The following is a 19,255-nucleotide window of genomic DNA, read 5'->3' on the forward strand; positions in this document are numbered from 1 at the left end:
CCCTTAGGAGCTGATGCTTATTTCAAACTATGTTGGATTCCTTAAATAGTTTAAGAATGGAAATATGAAAAGAAAACTAATTCTTGAAAAGATCCAGTGCAATGCAGGCTTCTTTCTGAAGTCAGCTGAAATTAAGTGCATAAATTAAATCAAATATGCCTTAGGAATGTGAAGAAAAAGAAAGCTCTACTTTTAGCTAATTGGTTAAAAATGTTTTCAATGCAATTAGTAATTTTAGAGCATATATACAATATATCTTTGTCAAGGGTAGAGATTTAAGAAGAAATTATGTGGAGAAAAACAACTGTAGTCAGTGCTGAATGGACGGTGGAAGGAGAAATGTGTTGTTATGTGTATGTGTGTGTGTGTGTGTGTGTATATATATATATATATATATATATATATATATATATATATATATATATATATATATATATATATATATATATATATAATTTACATGACCAATTTACTAACAAACTGAAATGTACACACTATCATCTCAACATGAGACCTCATGTAAAATGATCACAAAAGGATATCAAAGTGAAATAAAGTCTATTAAATAGAAACAGGTTAATATTCCTAACGTTATAGTTATCCTCTGGTTTGTGGTTTGTATGTTAAGAAACTGATTACATGCTTATAAAGATTTCGCTATTCCTACAAACAACTTATAACCAGCTTATACATTTCATGATGAATAATTCCTATATGTATATTTACACTACATGCCAAATGTCAAATATAGCCTATTCATATTCATTTCAAAAAGTAAATTTGACTAAGTCTACTTTTACTTAATAAAAAACATGCATTACGTATCTCTTGTAAGTGGTTGTTTTAGTTTCCTGGATATTAATTTACACCTTTTCATTTACGAGTGTACATCCGTGTTTACCGCCACGCAGCCTCCGTTGATTGGCGCGTAGCAGCATCAGTGCCGCGTGCAGCGCCTCGCGCTGCAGCTCCCGGCCTGTAACGCAGTTAATGGACAGCCGGTGTAATGTACTGACGCTCCTGTGAGAGCCCGCCGGCCCGAGCCCCGTGGGGGCTGCTCTGCTGTTATGTCGGCGCGTTAAGGGTTGTCTGCTGGGGTTTAAATAGTGGACGATGACAGGAATTCAAACTGCACATGATGTAGGATTTTTTTCTCCTTAAGTTTTAATTTCTACGACTCGCCATGCATTGGTTTTTGGGCAACTCTTGGTTTGTTTAATTACTAATAATGAAAAAAAAAAAACGTGCGGTTTTTTATGCATATTGAGACAGTGGAAGATACAAAAAGCACAGGAACTGTTGTATTGTAAGAGAGACCTTTATGCGCGTGTGTGATACATATTTATTTTCTCCACAAATAATCAAGCAACAGTGTGCTTCACCTTTTTGATTCCAATCATAACCATAACAAAACAAAAAAAAAGATCTATTTTTATAGACGCTATTTTTTTAAAATAGATTTTCAAAAACGGAGTGAAATCGGATGCAGCCTTGTAAAGTGCCAACGCGCTGCCAGGACAATGACAATCAATGTCGAGTTCACATAAAGGACCAACTGAATTAACTTTAAAACACCACGCAAATAAAAAGAAGAAGAAAAACTTGAAGCCTCATTAACAATTCAGGAACACTTTATAATAACTGCTGGCTATGAAGCATTAGTTAAGTAAGAACACTTAATTCATCATTTATAAAGCTTCGTCCAACAGTATGAATGATGGATTCACCATTTGTAAATGAAGTATTCACTTATGCTTCATAGCAGGCAGCTATTATAAAGGGCTACCAACAATTCAAATACAAGTAATCAATTCCTTATTTATCATTTTTATTAACAAAATGAGTACTTCAAGTTTTTTTTTCTAGTGCAAAATTAATTACATTCAAAATGTCACTACACAATCCAGCCTTTTTAGACGCTTCCTTACTAATGAGATGGGGGTTAAAAAGCAATGGAGATCAGTGGATGCAGGTTGAGGTTTTATGTTAAAACCGATGAGGGTTTGGAGCAAAGCAACTCGGCGTCCAGCACCACGAAAGACGTTTACTTGTTTGTCTACAGAGCACAATAACCTGATTTGTGAGTGAGGAGAGGAAGCTGTGTGTGTCCGATTGTGTATGTCCTTTATGTCAGCGTGCATGTCCATGTCTCCAATGTGAGGACAACACTCCAGTGTGACATATAAATACTGTTGTGACCACTGGCTTTGTGGTCTTCGTGCCAACAATCCTCAGGTTGTGGTTTACATCCAGACTCTAAATTAGCTTTACGTGAATGTAAAATGTCTCCCGAAAGATACAAGCTCTTTTCCAAATTTACATCTGATTAGAGGGAGAATGACGGAGGATCTCAATTAGACATTATATTTGTTTTGATAACCAAAACAGTGACGCACGTCTAAAAGAGTTTTGACACAGGAGGGAGAAGAGAGAGTGACAGTATGTGAGAGGGAGCCATGAGCCATGTTGAGACACAATCAGCACTGTGCGCATGCTCACGAGGCTCATCAGAGCTTCACACTGTGCCAGTTGGCATTTTTCAAAAAGCCTCGTGAGGATGCAGCCGTTCCTTTCTTTCACAAATCTGTCGTGACATGCTGGTTAGCTCGGCCGTGATTGGCTGAAGACGATGTGAATCAGCAGTCAAAGGTGAAAGGTAAAATGGAGCACGGCTGCTTGGAAGTGGTCTTCAATGTGTCTGGAAGCGGATTCTCTCCATAAATGAACGAACAACCCACTGCTTCAATGTACAATTTAGTTTAGTTTAAATCCACATTCCTGCAGGACGAGACATGAGCGAATGCTATAAATGCGACACAATCAAAACCGTTTGATTTCACGGTCTTCATATTGTCACAATAAGGTCTAACGGTCTCCCTGAGGTCTTCGGGTCCGTCGCTGCAGGAATTCAAAGCCACATTCCAACAGGCTGATTTTAGGGTGATTTACCATTCAGCATTCATATGGACACAGGGGACTTGAACCGTGTCTGATGTGTGGCTGCTGTGTTACCCTTTGACCCCAGACTGTCTGGAGGGCCACAGTGACAGAGAGTCAAGGTCAAGGGGACGGGGGACGGGGATGGGCGTGGGCAGCATCTGATGGATTGAAGGGCTCCCTGTCTGGGAGTGCAGAACCCAGACTGTCCCAGACGTCTCTCCGAGGGGAGACGGTGTCCTGTGTGAAACCCTTTAGATCCCCACGTCCTACCCTGTCTGTTCCCACTCACCTCCGTGGCCCTGGAGGGGGAAACAGGGACTGCTGGTGTCTAGAGAGTGGCGGGGGAATAGTTCCCAGGCTGGGGAGAGACGCAAATCTGAATATCACTAATCCTTTTGATGCAGATAAACACAAACCGACAGACTTAATTTACCCTTTTTTGCTTTACAATGCGTTCTCTTGGTCTCACTTACACAAAGCTTTTATCTTTGTCCCTGACAGCGGAGCCCTTCTTTTTCACTTAAATTAGGATTAGTTTTATTAATTATTTAATTCTTTGTGAACTCAATGATGCTTATTGTCCACTTTCTAACCATAACCACAACTGTATGTGTTATTCTTTTGATCCCATATCTTACATTCATGATATGTATATTGTACACACACACAATATATAAGACAACATGCAGCATGTACAGCCTTCCAACTACCATGAACAGCATGTTAGTCTGTAATTGATTTCCTGTGTAGTTGGAGTATGGACCTAATATCTAATATTGTATTTATTCAATTTTCGTTTTTTTTTAAATCAATTTATTAATAGATAATAATAAAAAATGTTAAAATGTCCAACATCGTATATAGTTCTTATCTATGAATTGTTATAATTTCCAACTTTAAGTCATTTACTAACAGTTCAGAGGCCAAAGGAGGTAAACATACTCATGTGTTTCACAGAAAAAAAGAAGTCAAGACAAAAGAGGCTAAACTTATTTTTGTTCAGAATCCCAATAACTATGTTGGAAACCACAGTATGAATTAGAACACATGTTTTTTGTCCCTTTTTTTTGGAGTTTTAGCACCCCTACCATCCAGGCTCACAGTCAAAAACACATCACAGTAGATTATTAGTTATTCAGGTGATTGAACAGCTGTTTGAAGCAGAAGCAGCTCCCTCTACAGGTAATAAACAATATTTACACTTTCCATGTCAGCAGAACCCGACTATATATATATATATATATATATATATATATATATATATATATATATATATATATATATATATATATATATAAATATATATGCCCCCCAACCCCCATGTTTTTTTTTGCCAACTAACATAGCCTGCCATGGACACACACACACACACTCTCTCTCTCTCTTTCTCACACACACACACACACACACACACACACACACACACACACACACGGTCACAGATATAAGGCCCCCCAGACCTCCCGGGTGATCCGCAGTGGAGCGTGTAGCCACCTGTCAATCACCAGATCGCGGCCGCCTTAAGAGAGACATTTCGTCTGGGACAACGGCGGCCCGTCCCTCCCCACACATTCTGCCTCCCCTAGCAACCTTCGCCGGATGACTGAGAGGCTTTGTCCCCTCACAACGGGAGTCCACCATTGAACCCAGGAGCCCGTAGCAACCAGAATTAGAGGGTGCCAGAAAGGGGTCTTTTCTGTGAGATGGGGGAGAAAGCTCTGTTCTTGTCCCCTTCGTCTGGGATTCATATCAGGGGCCTGAATGGCGTCCCCTCCTCCTTTTAAATGCTGGTGTAACGGAGCGTATGAAGGGCTAGCGGCGAGCGGATAGGATCATGGTTAATCTGCTGTTCCTCTCCACTGTGGTCCGATAGGGACACTTAAGCAGCCTCTGTGGACAGTTAGTGGCGTGGGGAGGCCTGTGGGTACCGAGGGAGGCCGGAGCGAGGAAGTTTATCAGCAAGTTGCAAACAAGTGATGGGCAGTGGTGAAAGAGGCAGCCTCGGATGATTTGCTCTGAATGTACCTGAAACAATATACATATACTCCACTAAGAGTATAAGACTTCCACTTAAAAGTCACACAAACCACAAAAGTCAGAAGAAAACGGATTTTATCTTATAAACTTATATATTTCTTTACATAAAGCTTTAGATATATCAAATAAAATCCCCTCTGAAATACAAGTATTATACCTAAAAACTTGCACTGCAATCCAAATTGCTTCGTTTTTATACATTGTTCAGCTGCCCTTGAAAAGTGCTACTGTTGCATGCAGTTTGCATTCAATTAGGACATTACTACTTCATCAGTACACTTCACCTTGAACTTTGACCCTGTTGTTCACAGATCCGCTGTGCGGATTGTCGGTCATAGCCCAAAAAGCATGCAAGCTTTTACAGCATAATGCCAGGATATACTGATATTTTTGGTGTATTGCATTTGACATGCAATTTATTGGGACACACTACATCTTTTTCTGGCACAGTATGCCAGTATGGATATGGAGAGCACAGTTGGGTCCACTGTAGATGAGGACAGGACTGATGTCGAGACTTTATGGCACTTCCTAAGTAGCATTGGGCATCAAAAAGACTAAATGGTCTAAATCTAAATGGTCGGAGAAGTTTTGGAAAACAGATGCACCTGCTGAGAAGTGACCTTTAGGGGACACTGAAACAGCACAAAACGTGAGCAGCTTAAGTATAGAGAGAAGAGAGTGAGGGCTTGAATGTTTTATGACTAGTTCTATGGACTTGTGGTTTCTTTCAATGGGGGCTTTTACTGCTCTCTTTATAAGGGAGTGAACATGGATCCCTGAATACTCCTCTAACCGCTGTAGAGCCTTGTAACTGTAAAGTGAATTCAGGGGAGTTTTACTGCAGAGTGACTGACACCTGTAGGAAAACTGTAAAACTATCATATGAATACGGTGGCCACATATTTCCTGTTAGACATATTGCATCGTTTTCTGAGAATAATGGTGAAAAAAAAAGAAAATAAAAAGCCAAATAGCCACTGCCAGGTGCTCGGAAGCGACCTCCCACGTTGGACTTAGCCCTGTGATGCTCTGTGCATCTTACATCACACGATTACAAACTAATCTCAACCTACAAACAACATGCAGAGAAAACATGCTTTCCCTGGTATGTTCTTTATCATTAATGAGCATCTCCGCGGCCCCCTGTATGGGAGTATGTTTTGTGCGGCTTCCATTCTACACTCCCGTCCTAGACCCTTTTTCCCACCCTCTCTTTCCCTCCGACCTGCCAATCAAAGATCGTGATTGAGCCCGGATGGCAGGCAGTCAGTCATCAGCAGTGAAAGTGAGGCCTCATTCTCCGTCTGTCCCTCCCTCTTTTCATGCCCCCTTGCCTCCTCAAGTTTTTCCACCCCACCTTCTCTGTGGCCTCTCTGCTCCCCTGCTATCCCTGTACAGTTTGTGTTTTTTCCCCTGTGCGAGTCAAATCGGTGGTCAGTGTCTTCAAATGTGACTGTCATGATGCCATAAGGCTCGGCTCCATCAACCTCAGAGAGGATGGCCCCGTATCATTTATAAATAAGAGAGATTTAGTTTTAATAGGCCTCCGCATTTCCCCTGTAAGTGGCTGATGAATAAACATGAGCAGAGTTGGGACGGGAATGGCATGGGGGTAGGATGAGAAGAGGCCCCGTTTGTGTGTGTGTATGTATTTTGGGGGCTATTGGGGGCAATGAGGGAGCCTTTCTTCCCAGCAGGGCTGCGTCTTGTTTAATTGGAGCACTTGTGGCACCATTACCTCCTTTACTCAAACACGTTACTGATGACAAAAGAAAACAGCACTAAGCCGGCCTTTGTTAGCGAGGAGACGGGACGAGGCGATGGATTCCTCGCTGCTACTCATGTGTGGGAATCATCTGCACTCCCACCATGAGCTGCTGCCGGCCTTCGATCAATGAGAAGAACCGCGGACAGGTGGACAGGACACAGAGCACATGGAGATTACTGCCAGGAAATGGACAGAAAGACAAAAATGAACTGCATAGAGAAACAACATTCTACATTTAAAGGCATCGGGAGCCATTTATTGAAAGACTATGGAATAAAACTACTCCTGCACATTTCTACTTAGCCGTGTGCAAACAATAGCACCAATATTCAGTGTATGAATCCATAGGAATTCCCTCTATTAATCAATTAAAATTGATAGACTCCAGCATATGTTTGCAGCCCTACTGGTGACCTTGCCCTTTCACTACTCTTTGACCAGAGGTCATGAGGATGACGCTGGTCTCTAGTTTGTTTTTGGTCACACAACGTCCCGAGAGAGCAATAAGGGTGTGACCTTTAGCCTCCACGAGAGAGGGGACACTGAAGGGCTCTTAAATGAGGGAAACTACTTAATTCCTCCTCTAATAATTGGTAAGTTGGGATGTTTATAATCCATTAAGTTCTGCAAAATGTATTTCCTAAAGTGGATAAAGCTATTTAATTACTGAAAAATAATTACACTTAATTATAAATGATAAATTATAGAATTTACAACTCTTTACTGAGATACTAACATTACCACTAACAAACTTTTCAAAACAGGATGACGTAAATATTTCACCGTGGAACATCTCAACGTACAAACAAAATCCTTTAATATCAGAACGCTAAAAAAAAATCACTGACACGTTACGTTAACCCTCCTATTTTTATAATACACCATAATGTGGTGTTCATGAATGTATTCTTCAGCAACACGTCCTTTAACACCTAAAGGTGGTAAATATATAAATATATGACATGACTCATTGTAAAACCTCTCCATGAAGACACACACAATTATTTAGGTACAGTTTTTTTAATCCATTTAATTGCAATTAAAGGAAAAGCATATGCAAATAAGCATATAACAAATTAAGCTGACAGCAAAAAAATGGCCCGAAAATGGTCTTGTATTGTCTCTGAATGTGACCTGCAGGCAGTTATTTAACACAGACAGAGAAAATAAATTTGTTAAAGCTCCAGTGCAAAATCCACTGCAAAGTGCAACTCAAGTGGTTTTGAAGTAAACGTAACACAAAACATGGTTATAAATATTTCTCTCAAACCTAGGAACCATTATATTTTTTAATGGTGATGTTTAAATTAGTTTCATCCCTGCTCTGCGTCTTGTATTGAACAAGAGACAAATTCGGCAGTTTAAATATTTTTATTTTTAGACGAATCAGTCCAGTAATGCCAATCACACCTAATACCAATATTTAATTGAATATCAATTGATTAAATGAGAAAAGATCTTATTCCATTGGCAGTTTTTTTTCACTTAAAATTTGTCTTAAAAAACACACACTGTATGAAAAAAGCAGGTTTTGATTGGAGACAATGAATTATATAAAATGTATATTTCTGTCTAGAAAGAAATTGAAAGGAACAAACGGGTCATGTGTGATAAACATGACCCGTTCGGCCTAGCGTCGGGTCTGCTCCACAGAGAAATTCGACTCCACTCTGAAAATGAAAGAGTATTACACAATTAGTGAAACTTCACAGACAAGTCGTGGCTTACAGTGTGGGGTGTCGTGGTTTTGATACATTATTTTTTAGCTTGAGATTTGGCTCTCGTTCTTCCTGCATACTCTATATACCTCTACTGGGTCGATTACACTGACGGCTCGGCTTTTTCCTATTGTATCATTTTAATTTCCTACAGTAAACATGACTTCAAGGTCACGTTGAGCTCAACATGCAGAGCTGTAATGTGAAACCCCCTATCAACAAACAGCACAGGTGAGCGTCACTTGAACGCACAGAGCGCAGGATCCACGTCAGCATTCACAAGCTAGCCCACACTGAGTGACCGGGACGCTGCAGGCCTCTGAGGCAGCATCCAACACCATGAATATCTATTCCCAACAAAGGGCAGGAACTGCAACGAGTCACATGTGGCCTCCGAACATTTGGATCTGCTGCCACCAAGAGGACACTGAATGCAACACATTGCACAAAAACAAAGGCACGGCCGGCATAGTTTGTGTGTTGTGAGAATAGCATAGGTGCATGACTAGAACCGTGTTGTCAGACAAACTAAAAGCACACTTACATATCTTTGTTGCGCATGTGGTTGCTGTACTGAAGGATTGGTGGGGCGGCCTCTTCCTCATCAGGGAGCTGTGAGCAAAGAGGTATATGAACAATGATGTGTCCCAAATGTGATCCAGGGAAATGCATTTTAACCGACCTGCATTTATCGAACATTACAAAAACACCACTCAAATAAGATCTTTGAAATATAAGATATCTGGTATTCATTCTGGGGAACTTCACAATTTCTGTGAACGTCTGACTGAAATGATTTGATGTGATATTGACATTAAAACTGTGAAAACCTCTTTATGGTTGTAAAGAATCGTCGCTCACCTCCCAGTAGGCCTCATCATCAAAACAGTTGTCATCTGCAGGATCTCCCCAGATAGGTAATCTTAAAATAAGACCTGAGAGGAATACAAATGAAGTCACACAGTCAAACACAGTCTGTCATCCATTGCGTTAAGACACGCCCACCTTGTTCAAACACAGTAATGTCACAGTTATTTACAGTACATACTGGATGTTTTCTGTCTGGTTGCTACTTACCGACAAGGGTACCTCCACCCACACCGAAGCAGATGGCCACACAGAGGCCCGCAGCCTGGAGACCACCCTGCCGTGAGGGTAGCGTGTCTTTGAACTCGCCCTCAAAGTCAAAGGTGTTCCTGAGCCTTTGATACATAAAAAAGAGTTACTTACAATATTTTTCATTCAGAACAAAAGAACACATTTGAACAAAAAAACCACAAATATTTCTTTTCTGGTTGATAATCTTCTATCTATTTAAAAAAGTGAAAGTTACCTTGACTTCTCTATTTGTAGGACCACTCACCCCTCAACACCATAAACAGACTCTGATGCAGACGCGGCGGTAATGGCTCCCACGATGCCACCGATGACGCCGGGCATGGCATGCAGGTTATGGATTCCACACGTGTCCTGGATCTTCAGGTGCTTCTCCATGAAAGGCTGAGAGACACAGTTAGGATTAACTGAGCTGATTTAAAAGTCCCAAATTCGCAACAAAAGTAATGATATAAAACACATGATGTGCTACGTTAACAACTATAATCGAAAGAAAAAAATAAACAAAAAGTTTGAATTAATCAGCCACTTAAATATATAACTTTCGATATGTTTGTGGAGGATAAGGGTTTTGTATTTTTATTCATATTGGTGCATTCTTGTAGCAAAGTGATGGCTTAATGAACACTTTCAAAAACTAAAGTGAGGCTTATCCCATGATGACTATCACAATAACCCAGATAAATGCCATACCGTGAGGAAGATGTAACCCAGCGTGGAGATGACGCCACAGCAGAATCCTACGATCAGAGACCCGTAGGGCATCAGCATGAACTCTGCTGCAGTTCCTACGGCAACACCTCCAGCAAGAGTGGAGTTCTGGATGTGGACCTGAAAAACACGTGCGGAAAAAAATGCATCTGCTCATCACGGGAGGAAATTGTCCTTCGCCTTCAAAGTGTGGCAGAAAGGTCAATGTTGTGTTCACCAATTCAACAAGACGATCTATCCAAGGCTGTTGGCTTGAGAAACACACACACACACACACACACACACACATCTCAAACTAACATGTCCATCATGTATAACTGCTTAACCTTACAATTGTGACCGACATTAAAAAACAAACAAAAAATGTGCTGGTTATTACCATGTCTAGTTTTCCGTGCTTCTGGAAGAGACTGGAGAGCGCCACAGTAGTGAGCACAGTCGAGGCCAAAGCCAGGTAGGTGTTCAGCGCGGCTCGGTGCTGCCCGTCCCCGTGGTCTGTGATGGCCGAGTTGAAGCTGGGCCAGAACATCCACAGGAAGAGGGTGCCTGTATGCAGAAAGCAGGTTGGACATTCTGCACATCCTCAGTAGCTCCAGAACAACAAGAGGTATTATGAAAGTAAGTATGTCTTTAACACTCAACCAATCATGGCAAAAACATCCGAGTGATAGACGGAGCCCTGCAGACGATCGCTCTGGTTCAGGTTAGGCCGATAGAGCATCCACGAGATGGTGAGACCATAGTAACCTCCAAATGTGTGGATCACCATGGAGCCTCCAGCATCTCTGGCCTTCACGGGAGCACATAATAGCATTCGCATTAGATACAATAGGTACAGCTATAGGAATATCACAAGGTGTTCTACTTAGTTATTACTCGGCTGCACAATCAGAGAGCAACTGAACCATAAATACACAAATCTGAGAATGACATTCGACCTGCTTTGGGCGAGTTGTAAAAACTTTTCACTTACATGTATGAGATCTAGGATAATATATTCCTCAACAGCAAACAATGTGATCCCAAACAAGGTCAAAACCATCAGCTGGACTGCACTGACTTTACCAAGCACCGCGCCGTAGGCTATCAAGCAGCCCGCCACACAGAAGTCTGCGTTGATCATGCTAAGGAGAGGGAAAAGAAGTCAAAATGTAGTGGATGAACGAGGCAATATGGAAATCAGTTCTGCCCCAATATTAGACAGTATTAAATTGGCTAAGGAGGCACCTATTCAACAACAGTAAACCGTTAACAATTATTCCATTTTGAGTACTGAAGTAATCATACACTTATCTAGTTTTACTAGTCTTTCTCTTTCTTTTTTTCATACTGTAATCACGTTGACACAAAGTTATTTGGCTGCATAAAAGTATCATCTTCTCAGTTGTCTGAGTTTCTGTTTACCTTTCAGCTTCTGGTCCCACAAAAACTAAATCTACAGGGATATGGAAAGATCTTTACGAGATCCTGCCAGTTAGCAGGATCGGATGCATTGAATACATTCATTAAAATTAAATAGTTTAAGATGAAGGGGTGATTCTAAAGAAAATACAAAAACATGGTTATTGTGACTGAGAATAAAACAGAACAATCACTTTTCAACTCCAATTCTGATCTTTCCATCACTGTCGAGGAAGTGGAACCAGCCTTGCATCAACAGCGCCCACTGGAGGCCGAAGGATGCGATGAGGAAGTTGAAACCCACTGCGCCGAAGCTGTAGCGCTTAAGAAATGTCATCAAGAAGCCAAATCCAACAAAGATCATCACATGGACATCCTGGAAACCTGGGACAGAAGAAAGGAGAGAAGAGAAGAAGGATGAGAATTGGTAAAAAGAATAGAGATCCAAAGGAAATCAAAGGCAATGTATTACAAAATAAAGAAAGCAGGATTTTGCTAAATTGCTGTAGGTAAGGAAAGTCATTCAGAGAGGTGTCTACTATTTCAACACCAATACTGCCGTAAATTCTCAGCTTATATTGGCATCCAACCTTTTGAACAATGACATTACATTTCATCTCGCTGACACTTTTATCCAAAGCAATTTACAATAAGTGCATTCAACTGTGAGTACAAACTCAGAACAACAACAATCAGGAAAGTAGAATTTCTTCAATAAAGTTAAACTACAGAGTGCGATCATTATGTGCCATTTAATTGCTACTAAAGTTCTACTACTGCAGTTGAAAAAGATGTGTTTTTAGTTTGGCACGGGAGATGTAGAAACTTTCTGCTGTCGTGATGACCTTCATAAACAAACACATAACATGTAGATTCATTTCTGGATCAGGTGGTTTCTTCTGTGTCAGACAGGTCGTATCATACCAGCAGTATGGGGATACCAGCAGCAACCAGCCGGTGTCAATTACAGCGTAATACTGTAACCGCCTGACACACCTCAGTGAAACAATACAGTTTCCATATAAAAGAAATGACTACCCAACGCTGCCATCACATCCCATTGGATGCATTTTTACAGTTGAAGCAAGACATGCTGAAGGCATCGCAGACTGTCTTCATGTCAACACTGGCGGTGGGGGGCGTGTTGGAAAAGAAGGTCCTGTGACTTCAGGACTTTTCAGTCTTCACTCACCCGAATGTGTCAGGATGTCTATTTATCAGCTGACACCCAACACCTCTTCTGAGATGGCTTCACGATTGCCTGACACTGACACCATGGGTCGTTGGGAAAGTGTAGAATACAACAAACACCCACATATGTATATATAAATCATTGTATTGTTGTATTTAACGTGTTCCCCACAACTCATGGTGTTAGTGTCAGGCCATAAAACATTGATATCCATACAACAACAAAGATGTAAACATTGCCATAGTTGAACTGGAAAGATGAAAACGACGGGAGTCAAACCCCACCCCAAGGGAAATGTGCACCTGTGGGAGCCGGAGCCTCGTCAGCCTGGAGGAACAAGCTGATCGGTCAAAAGACAAATGTAAATAAAATGATGAATAAAAAGCTAAATGCACAGCAATAGGATGAATCAAGATATATATATATATATATATATATATATATATATATATATATATATATATATATATAATTAAGAAGTGCTATAGGTTGCTATATTAACAGATAAAGAAATCAGAGACATTTGAAAAAAAGGGAGTTTCGTGAAGAGAGAAGACAAAAAAAAGGAAAATGGAATAACTTACTTGGATATCTGAAGTAGAAGTCGTTCTCTATGTCACTTGATATATTTTTAGCTTTTCTGAGCTCTATCCAGTGTGGATCCGATTCTTCATTGTAGCGAACAAAAATGCCAAACAGGATGATCATGGCTGTTTGCCACACGATGCAAACTGCTGGGAGACTGACACGGACATTAGTATTTTTTTGACGGTCGCACAATTCCCTGAAGCTTTGAACACAGCCCATTGCGTTTTAAATAAAAATGGTAAGATCTGCAACTGAATGATTCAAGTGTGGCCGTTTTCTGGAAAAGTGACACGAAAGGCCCTGAGCATCTTATGCTGAAGTGAAGAAGGGTGTTTGCTTTAATAGGAGGACCCTCCCACAGTCACTCCCTTCCTTATTGGAGGGAGTGACTTTATGAACTAGACTTGTTTCAGCTAGTGACACATCTTGAAATACATCTTACTTCTTTGTAATAATTTAATTCCATATTTTCACCCAGCCATTTGTAGAGTATAAATTATCACACAATGAAAACATTGAACTGTAATGTAACATTCTCCTGAGCTTTTTAAGTTTTTATGGTGAAGTACAGAGGAAACACTCAACTGATCCGGATCAAACAGGAGAACGCTGTGAACAGATTGTGTTGGTTATGCCTGTGAGGTTGTGATCCAGCGACAGACAGCAAGGTATTGGGATATTTTCTTGGAGGATCCTCCCTTTGCACAAACACACAGCGAAAGATACAAATCCTATTTGTTTAAGACATGGAGCTTGTCTCTATAAAGGCTTCGACAGCACTTTTACACAATTGTCCTTTTCTCCTCGTTGGAGGGTGGGAACGCTCTCCTCTCCTTCAGGGCTGGTCTTGTGAAGCGTTAACTGTAAATAATGCGTCTCCATGCCCCATTAGAAAGATGCACAACAGGTTTGACTCAGTCGACCATCACAGACGACGGCTTCAAGGATAAGATGAAGGTCCGGTTAATTTAGTTTATTTGCTCAAATAAATTACCAACTGACATGTGTGTAAAATGAAAAGTATGGTACAGTATTTACAACTGGAATAATAAAACCGTACTAATAAAAATCAAATTATTAAAATACACTCATAAGATTTTCCATTTGTTGTTCAGGGCGTTGCTGAAAAAGCATCGTCATTTCAACTCAAGAGATTCAGTATTTTGGACGTAACTGGGAGATTCTGCTGAGTAAGACGCCTGATAAAAATCACGTCAACTCGAGCCTCTCAGAGGTAAATGAGAAGATTTATATCACTCTCATGTGTGGACAGTAAAGATGAGGATGGAGCCAGCCGGTGAGCTTAGCTCAGCATAAAGACTGGAGCCAGCAGCATGTCTTAAGATCACTTAATAAAACACACTGTACTTTATACGTTGAATCTGTGCAACAAGCTCAGTAAAATTTAACGCTTAATGGAGGGATATGTGCTGGAATATTTTTCGGAAGGGAGCAGTTGTCGGACAAACAGTGGTGAAAGTGTGAAACTTTTGACTTGATGGAGCGTGTAACTAATCCCTTTGTTCATATACTGGCTGCTGTCTTCTCTGGGGTTACTGCCTGACTGGCAAACATTAACTTGATGCTTCTGTCACTTTCTCAGTCTTTAACTACGGTGACGTACCAGCAAGAGGAACCGCTCTCACTCCAGTGTGCACTACGTAACCTTCACAGGAGAGAAAGGGTGAATGAATAGACACAGACTGCTTAATGTAAACAGTACTTGTGATGCAGACCTGTCCAGGCTTGCACGTAAGTGTTATGCAAGTAACCTTATTTACATACCATTTAAGTGCAGGACTTGCCAAAACACAGCAGCTCCCAAATTTGTTAATGTCGTCTGATGAACCTGTGGTGACGAATGGAAAAGACAGCATCCCGATAAAATAAAAGGCTAATTATTCAAATCTTTGATCGAGAGTTGTAACTCAAGTGTACTTTACTTATTTATCACAAGTATTAATACATTTTCTGGAACAGATCTGCAAAGCAAATTGTCAAACCCACAACCTTAAATACCCTTTTGTGACATAACAGCGATCATACCACTTACCCCTATTGAAAGGCGACACCAACAAGCTAGAGTGTTTTCTTTTCCCAAAAGTGAAACACTCTTTTACAGGAAACTTGTCTTCCAACCAGTTAGTTGGAAGACAAGCGGTACTTATACGACTTCAGAGTCAACCTCGATGTAATTCTTTTTTGTTTGTTTGTTTTAGCTTTTATTCCCGCAAACATTTTGCGCTTAATATTTGTATAAGTGCTACAAAGAACATATATTATACTTCATACATAGGAGTAGGCCTTTTTGTGCACTGCCAGTCAAATATGTTTTGAACTGCACTGATGGTCTAATGTTGTCCGTTAAGGCAGAACAAAAAAACTGCAGAATTAAACGTCTTGTTGAATCATGAACTCACCAGGATGAAATGAGCATGTCAGCAGCTAAACCTATAGAGCAATGCACTGGTTGTGCGCTCACCAACGAGGAACCTCATTAAAACGAGTGAGCAGTTCACTATGCACATCGATCTTACTGCTCGGCTTAGCACCGCTACCTTGGTGATGTCATTTTGGCAGATGATATGCTCTTCAGGGATGATGTGTCGCTTTGATCTCCCTTGACTTGAGCACCGCTGTCAGGCTGGTTGAAGCAGCTCTTCATTTCTTCAGAATAAGGGAGGACATGGGGTCATTGTTTTGCCAGTGAGTTATAGTAAACAAATACAACATGACTTACGTTATATGTGCGGCATGTTTTAACTATGACGAAAGCTTTCCTCACCTTTTTATTTAACCTATATTTATTCAGGGAAGTTTCTCTAAGAGCTTGAGCACAACTTCACCAATTGAAGCTGCTGCATCATTAGTCATTGGTAATGCAGGTGTTATTAATCTCAGATTGTCATAACAGTCAGCATACACAATACCAGGACCTCTAAACTGGAACAAAAATAGAAAATCAGCCAGGAAATCTATTGTATTATTTACACCTGTGTTTTTCTCAGTGTGACGCGTCAACATGTTTTCTGAGAGAGAGATCTATTGAGCTTCTCCATCTTGCCACCCAGAATACTAACACAAATAAATAGCTGGAGATGAAAAGAAAGAAGTTATCTTGACCCAAGAACAAATGTCTTAATTATTTTTGCTTAATCTCACACAAACTGTTGTCAAAATCATCGGTATTGAATGACCATACTCTTGTGAAAAGAACACCCTAAACAGCAACACTTCTTTGTGTGTTGGAGACTTGCCTCCTATACACAACTCCCAAGAAATACAAAATATGCTTTTGCCATTTCATTTGAAACCAGTTTTAATGCAGCACATACTTTAGTTCATTAATATATTCTCACTGTTAAATACACATCTCTAATAAGGTATTTCACTGCACATCCAATGTGAGATTTAGGCCTGATGCAGAAAATATTCGGTTTCGCACCCAAAGCATAATACAGTTTAAAGATACTAATTTCCTTGATTGAAGACACCAAGAAAAACCTTGTGTACAGGAATTATTACGGCTTTAAGGTCCATACTTTATAAATCCATCAAATGACGAGTAAGCTGCTGTTCCAACGTGTGAAACTCTGAATCGGGCAGAAGATACCTCTGGATGACATCCATTACATCTTTCTCAGAAATTAACTCGTAGTCCTTCTTGTTCTTAAAGGGTAAATGTCCAGCGAGCTCACAGAGAGCCACATTGAAGGCGGATTCCTCTTTGGCACCGAAGCACGCTGTTCTCGGCCATACAGCGATACGAACACCTTTTCTTGAACAGTGATCTTTTTCGTCCTGTGTGCGACTACAGGGCGGACATCCCCTCGTCACAAACACATTGTGTGCAATATTACGGTCGACGAGAAAGTCTGTGACTTGACAGATGGCTTCGACAACTTTCTCCACTCTCTCAGATTCTGTGTAAAACAAAAAGCCTGCAGGAAAGTCCAACAAGCGATAAAAGCTCTTTTGAGGAACCAGAGGCTTGACTGGCATAGATTCTATCTTGAGCTCATGATCCAGGTAATACCCATGTAGGTGTAAATGATTGACAGACGCAAATGCTCCCAGACTATTGAAACCCACGCGGAAGCCAGGATTGGAGCTCAGGAGCATGCATTCGATACCAACTTGCATGGCAAAACTTGTCATGACCTGTGGGAAACAGCTTGATGGATCTGGAACAAGGAGACAATGGCCAAACTCCAACGGGCTGACATTGACCAGCACAACCGTCCTGCAGAGTTCATGCAACGTTCCCTTTTCTTTTCCATCCTCAACCTCCTTTATCATCTCAACTATGATTTCTTCTGGATTGATTTTGTTAAAGTTAAACTGCTTGCCATTGAACTCCTGCTGAATGCTAAGTATCTCTTGAGGCTTCCTCCTCTCTATTCCTCTTTCAATATTCAGCTGTGCCACAAAGCCATGCGGGCCCGGCAGTATCCGGGTTTGTAAATCACCCAGATGGTAGCGGAAGAGCCCCCTGTTCATCCTGTCTGTCCAGCCGGCTTGGACGGTCGTGTCAAACTTTGTTGCTGCTGATCCAAGTCTGTTCCCACTGCTCCGATGCACATCTGCGACAAAGTCCTGGTTGCGATACACGAACTGCAGCGGCATGGTTGGACCTGCTGGGGAACAATGAGGCAGAGGCGCGTGTGGTTTGACACAAGGATTCACTATGTTGTCATTCTGCTGAATCGTCAGAAAGATGAGTAGGTCACATGAGTAGCCTGTGGACATGGCCACCTATAAAGACTATTTGTTAGTGTGCCCATGATTCTATTGATAAATTAGGAAATTGTACCGTCAATTAAATTGACTAGAGTTTAAGTGTTGATTACTTTCTTATGAGGACAAGAAAACCAGAAAACATTCCCATTTGAGAATATGTAAATAGAAACCTTAACTATCAATCAATTATCTAAATTGTTGCCAGTTAATCTTCACAGTAATAGATTAGCTGGCATATTTAATTCAAGTTATAGTATACAGGCAGCCTTCCCTTCACACTGACCAGGAGTGGAGGAAGTATTTAGCTCCTTTACTTGAGTAAAAGCAGCAATACCACACTGTGAGAATAGTGGGGAAATGATCGGCAAAATGTACTTTAATTATCAAATGTAGTACTCATAATACTGAAGCCAGCATGTGTTTTACTATTATTGGATTATAACTGAAATGTGAATATATGCAAGTACAAAATATATGGTGAATTTATAAAACAAGCACTGTAATCATATTTTTACCATATGTGATGGACAAAAAAACGTAGTTTGCTAAAGCTGTTAGACTAATGTATTGGAGCTAAAAGTACAACATTTCCCCTGAATTGGAGCAGACTAGAAGAACAAGTCTCGCTTGTCTCGCGCCATGAGCTCGAGTCGATATGATTTGACAGTTTACTCACCTTCATATTTTGACATTATATCACTCGGCTTCAGTGTCGAGACACGAAAAGCAGATGAAACTCTTTAGAAGGCACAACTCACATCTTCATTTCATTTTCCGGTTTGCTTCTTAGTGAAACGTGTTGTTCTTCTTCGTTGGTGTTTATTGGTGTATTTCCGGTTCATCTTTTCAGAATAAATGTTCTTATCAAAAATGTATTTGCGTCATCATATAGTTACCACAATAAAAACAGTGTGTGTGTATGTATGTATATATATATATATATATATATATATATATATATATATATATATATATATATATATATATATATATATATATATATATATATAAATAAAAAAGATATAAGATGTTCATTGTAAA

General features: G+C 40.5%; 2 protein-coding genes across 5 annotated transcripts; both read right to left on the reverse strand.

The window, feature by feature from the left end:
- Window positions 1-4,689: 4,689 nt before the first annotated feature.
- Window positions 4,690-13,693, reverse strand: rhcgb (Rh family, C glycoprotein b). Of its 2 annotated transcripts, none has more exons than XM_068602415.1 (11): window positions 13,471-13,693; window positions 11,889-12,078; window positions 11,267-11,417; window positions 10,936-11,083; window positions 10,673-10,839; window positions 10,276-10,413; window positions 9,830-9,966; window positions 9,544-9,668; window positions 9,328-9,401; window positions 9,026-9,078; window positions 4,690-4,714 (listed from the first exon to the last, which is right to left on the reverse strand). In XM_068602415.1, exons 1-11 carry the CDS (start codon window positions 13,691-13,693, stop codon window positions 4,690-4,692), a joined length of 1,431 nt encoding a protein of 476 aa, XP_068458516.1. The 2 variants fall into 2 exon arrangements, with proteins under 2 accessions (XP_068458516.1, XP_068458515.1); XM_068602414.1 differs by lacking the exon at window positions 4,690-4,714 and adding an exon at window positions 8,379-8,418 and having other exon boundaries at window positions 9,011-9,078.
- Window positions 13,694-16,030: 2,337 nt separating this feature from the next.
- On the reverse strand, window positions 16,031-19,010 carry gdpgp1 (GDP-D-glucose phosphorylase 1). Of its 3 annotated transcripts, XM_068603479.1 has the most exons (3): window positions 18,891-19,010; window positions 17,636-18,111; window positions 16,031-16,141 (listed from the first exon to the last, which is right to left on the reverse strand). In XM_068603479.1, exons 1-3 carry the CDS (start codon window positions 18,904-18,906, stop codon window positions 16,136-16,138), a joined length of 498 nt encoding a protein of 165 aa, XP_068459580.1. In that variant the 5' UTR covers window positions 18,907-19,010; the 3' UTR covers window positions 16,031-16,135. The 3 variants fall into 3 exon arrangements, with proteins under 3 accessions (XP_068459580.1, XP_068459578.1, XP_068459579.1); XM_068603477.1 differs by lacking the exon at window positions 16,031-16,141 and having other exon boundaries at window positions 16,794-18,111; XM_068603478.1 differs by lacking the exon at window positions 16,031-16,141 and having other exon boundaries at window positions 16,794-18,108; window positions 18,891-18,991.
- Between the last annotated feature and the right edge of the window lie 245 nt (window positions 19,011-19,255).

The sequence above is a fragment of the Clinocottus analis genome, unplaced genomic scaffold (genome assembly GCF_023055335.1).
Source record: "Clinocottus analis isolate CAN_PGR_092001 unplaced genomic scaffold, fCliAna1.0.p SCAF_6, whole genome shotgun sequence".
Taxonomy (NCBI): Eukaryota; Metazoa; Chordata; class Actinopteri; order Perciformes; family Cottidae; genus Clinocottus; species Clinocottus analis.